General features: G+C 30.8%; 1 protein-coding gene across 1 annotated transcript; it reads right to left on the reverse strand.

Moving 5' to 3' along the window:
* Positions 1 to 6,917: 6,917 nt before the first annotated feature.
* On the reverse strand, positions 6,918 to 7,250 carry LOC119682687. Its single transcript, XM_038096183.1, has one exon. The coding sequence runs from the start codon at positions 7,248 to 7,250 to the stop codon at positions 6,918 to 6,920; it is 333 nt and encodes a 110-aa protein (XP_037952111.1).
* Positions 7,251 to 9,665: the final 2,415 nt, after the last annotated feature.

Raw genomic sequence — 9,665 nt, forward strand, 5'->3', positions numbered from 1 at the left:
TGTTTCTCTTTTTTCCTAAAATAGTTTTTTATTCTAAAACATTTTAAACAACATTAAAGTTCGTTAACACGCGGCAAAAACAATGCTTACAACGAGAAATACAAGAACAAGCATAGCTAACACACCAACGAATCGCTACTGGGCATCGGTAATAACAGTGCGCTGTGCTGTTTTATGTTGAATGTTGCTGTTGTGTTGTTCTTGTATTTTACTTCTTCTGCTTTAGTTGTGGCTTAGATTGGCGCGAAATATAAAATTTTTACATATAAAATTAAAAACAAAAATAAGCCGAACAATAAAAAACTGCCGGCAAAACCGGAATCACTTGTTTATAGAAAAATATTAAGAGCTGAGTTCTACTCTCTTCATAGAATTTAAGAGAGAGTGCATAAGAAAGAGAGTGTTCCCCTATTAAACCACTAATACAAATTTCAATTTTTTAGTGGAACAAAGATTATTTTGATTTAAGCTAGAAGTTATTTTTTTCTCATTGTGCTATTATGCTACTTGTTGTTGTTTTTATTACTGTCGTCGTTGTTGTTGCTGCTTTAACAGTTCACTTTTCTTATCGCATTTGCTGGGTGTTAGATTGTCACTTTTTAATGTCGATTTATTGATCGAACAACTTAATTGGCAATTATTAGTTCGGAGTTTGGATCATAAAAATTATACAACATCTTGTTTATCCACAATTTTAACAACATAATTATTATTTGGCTTAAAGTAATTGTATGTAAAGCCCAAGAATTGTAAATATTTATATGGGTAACATAAATTTGAACTGTTAAAAGAGATTCTGTAACAGCTGCACTAACAGTGGCTCTTTTACACTAAACATAATTTAATGCATACAAAAACAAAAAAACATTTAAATCGGAAATGCTCTTCTAACCAAATAAAGGCATTTATGCCGGACAATGGTACTCCATTAAGTGGAGACTTCTTTAATCTTCGCTAGCGTGTAATCGCAGTAAATCGTAAATAACATTAATAATAATAATATAATATTAATAATATAATGATAATAATATAGTAATAATAATATTATAATAATAATAATATTGTAATAATAATAATATAATAATAATAATATTAATAGAGAGGTTTCGAATAGTAGTAAATTACAATAACAAATATTTATTTCTATATTATTTGAATTAATTGAATTTTTGGCTGACCATACAGCAGTTTCGAGTATTACCAAATACTCATCATCATAAACCATTGTGCTTGGAATTATTTCTTGTATTTTATTATTCGTAAATAATTCTTTAAGACTGCCAATAGTCAGAGAAGCTCAGAGTTAGCGTTTATTAGCCAACTGACCCAAAGCCGTCAGTTGAATTAATTATTTATATTTTTAATTGTTAAACCTCAATACTATTCATTCGTAGAGACATTATTTATTGCATGAGTTTATTTCTTTCTTGGATTTGAACCTAATCTAGGAATGAAACCCATGCTAATGGTACTCTACGATTCACGTCAGGGATGCTGGAAGTTAAATATATTTTAACTTATATTATTTCCATTATTATTCTATAAAAATTTGAAACTATAGAGAGGATTCAACAGTAGTGAACTACAACAACAAAAATTATTTTTATATTATTTTAATTAATTGAATTTTTTGTTGATCATACAGCTGTATCAGTGCCTGGTAAAATTAAGATGCACCTCAATGGAAGTTTACAATTACGGACGTGTGCGAGTTAGGCTAAGTTGATGCTAACCCAAATGGAAGATTTTTTGGGATTTTTTGTACTGCACACATTTAGCCATTTATCAACACGTATCGACACATCACCACATTATCGGCATAACTTAGAATTTCCCTTATTTAGAACGCAACTTAGCCTAACTCGCACACGTCCTACATATGTAGGTGCAAGTTATCAAATAGCACCTATACACTATTTGGACGTGGGAGGAAGCTTATCCGCCACTAAAACCAACTAAACCCTTTCAGTTGAAATCAGCTGTAAGTGATTTGATGATTTTGAATATAAAAGAAATTTCAGTTCATGTTAAACGCTGTCTTCACTCTTCAATGTTTAAGCTTTATGACCCATTTTGTCCTAAACACGACTTACACATTATTATAATTATGTGTCGAGTACTAAATATCTATAATCAAATGATTTTTAGTGCTAATCTCAGTTATCTTAATTGATACTTTGATTACGAAGGAGCGTCAACATCTTGAACAGTCTTCTTATGTTTATTATGTTGTATAAGACAGTGAGTATAATTCCAAGATGGATCAGCTGCTACAGTTTAGTTTGGTTAGATCTACAAGAAATTGATATTATTTTTTTATAGATACTTAAATTTTTTTCCTGTCGATTAAGTCATAACTTTGATTGCTACCTAACTGTCTATGAGATCGGGTAGCATTCAAATACAAACTCTTTTCTTAGCTGCGCATTTATGTATTGGAAAATGTAGGAAATCTAATATCTTGAGTAATAAATATGTTTTTTAATAAAATGACGCGCCAATAATGCTTATAAGGCACATAACGATTTCTTGGATCCACTTTGTTCTATAATTAATTATATTGAACACTGAATTGATTTATTTTTTTAAGTTCTTATAATTTACTTTTACTACATGAGTTAGTCACAATACACCTATTATGTAGTCAGAAAAGAAAATCTCTTGAAATATAAAAAAAGGAAATGGAGGTTAGAGTATACTATAGTTTTCGAATTTCAATTTAAAAGAGATAATAAATCGGAAAATGACTGAACTGATATTAACTTATACATTTTTGTTGGCATGGGCTTAGCTACAAGCGTAATAAGGTGAGGAAAGAGGTGTGTGTTGAGGATGAGAACATGACAAAAAAAGTTCATTAATCCCCTTACTAACTTCACAATTCAACTGTCACTATGTATTATTATTTAACATTAATTACACAAAGTATAACAGTATGAAAAGTAGTTAATTTTTTGGTAAAAGTATAACAATACATTAGGATAAGGGCGTACGCCACTAACTTCCTTAGCTTGGTACGCCCGTATCTCGGCACGCCCACTCTTAAGTCCATTCCAATGTATGGTCATACCTAGATACACCAATACCTCAATATGTTTATATACATTAGTAAGGGTGCAAGTGACAGCTCGTTTGGCAAAAGGATCGGCTCACTTAAGCCCCAAAACTTGTGGTACATTGTAATAAATATATAAGTAAGTAAATGAAAAAAAGACGAGCTATGGATTCTGTTGAGAAAATATGTAAAAAGATGATCACAAATGTACGAGGTGCATAAATAGCTGAGCTGCAATAAATTTTAAAATTGTTAAAATAAATAATTTTACGATATCAGGAATTTCAACAGCGCATCAGTGTACCTTTAAATCTTCCCAGAAGAAAATGCTTAACGAATGCTTAAGAAAATTATTATTTATTGTTCATGAAATATTACTGGGAGGAAGTTAATCCCATTAAAGCTGTTGCATTTAATAATGCACCTTGTTTGTAGTTTCTTTACTTGTTTTTCCAGATATGAATAACCTTTTTTTATTGATAACGTTTTAATATAATTTTTTTTTCACTTCGGTTTCGTTAGATACTCAAGCACTGCTTGTAATTTATATTAATTTATCCTCCTCTTAGTACGTAATTATGGCTCATAAATTATTCATTATTTACTTATGCCCCCGACTAAAATTAATTCCTTGAAAATGAACAGCAGTGAACGCGTAAGTGAAATCATTCCCTGCCACAGAAACGCCATTCATCAAATCGACGTCTTAGCGAATTGCGGCAGCTCCAACTGAACCATCAGTGCAATTTGCAATCGCCACAAAGGCAGATGAGCATTAGAGGTAGCAAGCAAGCAACATGCTGCCAACATTCCTTCTACCAACGTGAAAGGCCGTACTCGCCTATTTAATCAAACTATTTTGCCATTTGTCAGTGTTGGCAGTGTTGGCAGTGCTGCCAGTGTTGCCAGTGTTAATATTAAAACATTTCTTCTGTACTGCGTTGGGGCTTGCCTAACACTCTATGGGTGCTGTCTGTGCGAAATGTGTTTATGTGGATGCACGCAGACGTGCTTGGCAGCTGTGCGTGTGAGTGCAACCGAAATTGATTGGTTACACATTTGCATGTTGAAATCGCTGGCAGCAAACGTACCGCTAAGCTTCCTCGATCTCCGCTGCACTGCCCATTTTTATTCCGGGTCTACATTGTGCTAATCTAAGCGGAAATTCACTTTTCGTTGCGTTGAATTTTTTAACCTCGACTTGCCACCTTCGCATTTTTTCCAAGTAGAGGCGCGTATGTTCAAATTGCTTCAGCTTTGCCTCAAGCTCATTTGGAAAATTTGAGTGATTTACCATGACGAGCTGCACGTAAAATTCATACATGTCAGTTAAGCAATTTTTTTTTCTAGCACGTGAGCGGAAATTGGTTGGGATTGCGTGTGTATTCATCAAAATTAACATTCGCCTAATGCTGAATACAGACGACATCATTGCGGCGATGTCGATCCATGATTATGTATGGATTTTCGACGAGGTTCCTAAAGGTGAAATTAATTTTTGCTCAACTAGCAATTAGTGAAAAAATCAATTTATGCCGTAACGTAGAATTTGTGGGTTTCAGAAATTGTTTGTCTAATCATTTCAGTCTCTTTTCACCTACACCAACTATTCACATTTAAAATTCAATAAAATACAATATGAATTATAATTATAGTGGCACGTTGAAACCAATAATAAATTTTATTTATATAAACACACTATCGAAATTTGTAAGTTCACTTAACAGATGCCTTTAGAATTTTTTTCCTCTAAGTTGGTAGCACTGTAATACGTTACCATGCGAGATTGGATAGCGATCTGATATCGAATGAATCTATATCAGCTCTTTTTGCAACTACACTTTTGATTGTTCTGTAATGTTTCTAATGGAAACATTAATTGAACAATGATCTAATCCAAAATATAGCTTTTGCAACAAATCTCATATGCCGAACCATTGAAAATGTTGTAGAAGATCTACAGTGAATAGTACTTATCAAAAATATAGACAAATGTATAGAATTTTAAGAAAGCTCTGAAATATAGTAGTGAGCTTCCCTCGTTTTGATTAGCCTTCAATAACTAAGAATTACAAAAACGTTGATATAATCAAGAAACTGATGTTCAAAAAATGTCATATGATTATTGAGTATTGGATTAAGAGGTGGGCATGTATAAATTCATGACCAATATCTTATCAATTTTACCTAAGAATAGCAGGGAAAGAAGATTACTAAAGATGTGGCAGTTTAAATTCCTGCAAAATACATGTTTATCAAGTGAAAGAAAGTTACTGAAGACGTGATTTCTTAAACTACGTTGAAATACATATTCATTAAACCATACCTGAAAACAAGATACATACATATGAGTAAGATAAGTGGAAACTCAGTGATCTTTAGAGTACCTGTCGAAAACTTAATCACACAATTAGATTAACATAATTAATTAGAATTATTCTAAAACCTTTTGTCCAAATCGTCTTAAAATCAAGGTCAAATGGATCAAATAAGTTTTAATGTTTTCTTTCTTTCCTTGCCTGAAATGTCATATTTCAAACACGTATTCGATAGATACCGCGGGTACGTTTTATATTACTATAAAATGACTATAACCACTAATATACTACTACTACACTACTATATACGATTATAATTCTTTTGAATGGTTTAGTTTATTGCAATTATTTATTTTATAATCAGTAAATGATAATATATCCTTTTCTAGATCGATTAGCTTGCAATTTTTATTTTATAATAAATGGTATTTTCTTTATTAAATATCAATAAATTTAGAAGGCATGAAAATACGATATATCCTTTTTCTTCTTCATTTATATTTATTAAAATTATTAATGAAATTTGATTTTTATATCAAAATATACAGTTTGTCAAGAAAGTGTTTTGACAAAGCAAAAAATTTGTATTTTTTGTTTTTATTTCCGAAAATATTAGTTATTATTTTTTATTTCCATCTTTTTTTTACACATTATGCTTACGCAACATATTTAATCTTAAAATAAGACAAAAAACTTATTCATTTAATGTTACAACAACAATAAAAATAACGAAAATAAAAAAAACTTAAAAATACTAGTGTCAAGAAAGTGTTTTTACAAATGAAATAAACGGTTGTTTTCACTTTACAGTGATATTAAATAAGTATATTTATATAAATTAATATTTTGTTGGACCTCCTTTTGAGTCTATTACGGCTTGCAGTCTTCTATTCATTGAATTTATCAGCTTGGGCACATCATAATTAATGGGTATTTTAGACCACTCCTGTAAAATAGCTGCCTTTAGCTGTGATAGAGCTTTTGGATGTTGTTTAGCTACTTTTTTTTTTAAATAAGCCCACAAATTTTCAATGGGGTTTAGATCTGGGCTCTGAGCAGGCGTATCGATGACTTTGTTGCAGTTAAATAGTAGCCACATCTTCACCATATGCGCCTTATATTTGGGATCATTGTCTTGATAAAATTTAAACTTTGGCTTATTGCCTTGAATGAAGCCAAATTTATTTGCGCTGCTGATTAAATGATTGCGCAATATATTTAAATATCCTTTTGCATCCATTGTATTTTCAATAAATACAAGATCTCCAACACCCTTGGTGGAAATACATCCCCAAATCATAATTGAAAGTTTGCCAAATTTTACAGTAGGAACTATATTTCTGTTTTCCAGCGCTTTTAATGGCTTTCTCCATACTCTACTAGGTCCATCATTATAATTTAGCATCATTTTAGTTTCGTCACAAAATATGACGTCATCCCAATAATCATTTGGCTTACTTATATGCAATATTGAGTAAGACAAGCGTTTTTTAATATTTTCTGTCGATAGCAGTGGTTTTTTACGTGCAACTCTTGATGTATAATCATTTTTTTTTCAGAACTTGCCGCATTGTTTCATGAGAAACAGTAACACCACTTTCTTCCTTAAGTTCATGCGCAAGGGTTCTGATCGAAATTCGTGGATTTTCATCTACTTTTCTTAATAAAGATCGAATATTTCGATCTGATAACTTTCGAGGACGGCCAGTTACTTCATTTGGTTGCAATCTTCCTTCATCTTCTGCACGTTTTATGATATTATAAATGGTTTGTCGACTTAAACAAAACATTTCGGATAGCTCACTGATGGTTTTTCCATCATAATAGTTGTAATACACCATTTGTACTATATTAAACGAAACTCTTTTACCTGGCATCTTAAGTTTTTTTTATTTTCGTTATTTTTATTGTTGTTGTAACATTAAATGAATAAGTTTTTTGTCTTATTTTAAGATTAAATATGTTGCGTAAGCATCATGTGTAAAAAAAAGATGGAAATAAAAAATAATAACTAATATTTTCGGAAATAAAAACAAAAAATACAAATTTTTTGCTTTGTCAAAACACTTTCTTGACAAACTGTATATGTATGGTCAGCCAAATATTTAATTAATTAAAATACTACGAAAGATTTTTTGTTGTGTAGTTCATAATTTTTCGAAACCTCTCTAACAATAGTTTAATTTATTTTAGTAATTATTTTTTGCTAGTGCTATATATAAGCACATTTTTATATACAATAAAATATGAAATTTAATTCTCATTTTGTTTAAATTATAATCCCTATACATATCTTTAGTGAGTACGGAGTAAAATGATTTTGTTTAATATCGGAATTAATTTTTAGTGCCATTAAATCTCCAGTGTCTCCAAGAACGATTTATGATTTTAATTTACCAAGAAAATTTTATATTAAGCAAATTATTAATATGAAATTGCAATAGAAATTAGACCTTTAATCACTTTTTTTTTTTGAAAACCTCTTTATGAAATATATTAGTTTCTATTAAATTTAATAATCACTTCTGTCTTAAAAATGACGATAAATTACAACTTATATTCACAAAATATTGATCTGACCCGTGCGACTCGTGGAGTAGCATTAGCATGACTTTCACAGTATTATGTTCCGAAATTAGGTTCTATACATACCTAAGAAAGAATACGTAAATTATGTAACAAATATTGCCTCCACAAAAAGAATAGTATTAAAATTTAACAATTAAAAATAAAAATTTTTTATTAATTAATTCAATTAATTCAATAAACACAGCAAGCGCATTTGTTATTAAAACTATCACAGTAAATTAACAAATCTCTAGAATAATGTCAATTACGGCTTTGGATTAGTTGGGAGCGCTGACTCTGAGCTTCAAAATTGGCAGGGCACGAGTTCGATTTCTAGTACTTGCGGTCTCAAAACATTATTTTCGTATAATGAAATATAAGAAATAACTCCAAGACTACTGCTTATGGGTATACGGCAATACTCGAAATAACTGTATGGTCAGCCAAATTTGAATAAATTAACTAAATTATTGCTCGTGTCTTTTCTTTTCTATTCGAACCCTTTTAACTATTAAAATATATTTTCATTTTAAAATTTTTATTTTTAAGTTTTATTTAAATTTAATTAAAATAATTTTCGCAAAAGTAATCATTGAATTTGAAACCATTCATAGAGCAAAAAGGATGTACAAATTAAATTTAGAAACATTTTCATTTATTTAATTATGCTTCGTTGGTTTAATTAAAAAGTTTTTCTCGTTAAAGTTTTTCACTTTTCTTGAAACTTAAATGAACTGCATTGAGTGTGCGAAGTTATTTTCACTGGAAAATACACGTAAAATCCAACTATGAAGTAAAGTAGATCATAAGGATTTCATTCCGTAAATGGTATCAGTAAAATTTGTGTAATTTAAAATCCACTTAAAGCCTTTTTATAATAAAATTTCACCTTTTCCGGTATCCTTCAAAAAGTTTCGCCAAATTCCAAATGTTTTATGCCTGAAAACGTAAATGCATTGCAATGGAAATTGTGAAAAAAATATTCCGACAAAATAATTTGTTAAGCGGAAGTGAAAGTTGCTATTTTTAGTATAGATTATCCTTATAAAGAATTTTTCGTCTGGAAAAATTTTTTTCCACAACAACAATAAAGTCAAAATTGTAGATAAAAAAACAAATAATGTTGAAATAAAAGCTAACGAAGTTAGGCACAAGTTAAGCTCGCAGGATATAAAAAACGTGCGTAGACTAGGATATGAACGCAATTTAGGGTGGAATGGCGATTATATTTGAGTTTGGTTAAGGAAGTGTCTACAAAGGGTTGCTTTTGATGTTGTTTCCGTACTTGCTCCTATCAAATGGGAATTGGAATTGGTTTGTTATGCCTTCGCCGTAGGTAAGGTAAATCTCATAAAATATGCAATCACATGGAGGATGAGAATATGAGAATACACCCTTGCAAATTAAATCAGAAAACCAACAAGAAAAAGTTTTTCTGGTTATGCTCTCGCCAAGTGTACCCACTGTGTGCAGTAACTTTAAGTTCGAAGCAGTGTACTGAATTACGTGGTCCACCCAACACGGAATTCCTAAACACCAGCCAAAGTGCAAGTCTACAGTGTACAGTGTACAGTGTACGGTACACCTTCGTTATAGTATCGCTATTTCGAGGTCGTACTAAATATCGATTAACGTCATGGCGCGAACAACAACACCAAATCCTTGTCTGCACAATTTGCCGCTCAGAATGTGGTTCATAGAGCAAAAGTTGCATGTTACAATAC

Source organism: Teleopsis dalmanni, chromosome 1 (assembly GCF_002237135.1).
Source record: "Teleopsis dalmanni isolate 2A chromosome 1, ASM223713v2, whole genome shotgun sequence".
In the NCBI taxonomy this organism is placed as follows: Eukaryota; Metazoa; Arthropoda; class Insecta; order Diptera; family Diopsidae; genus Teleopsis; species Teleopsis dalmanni.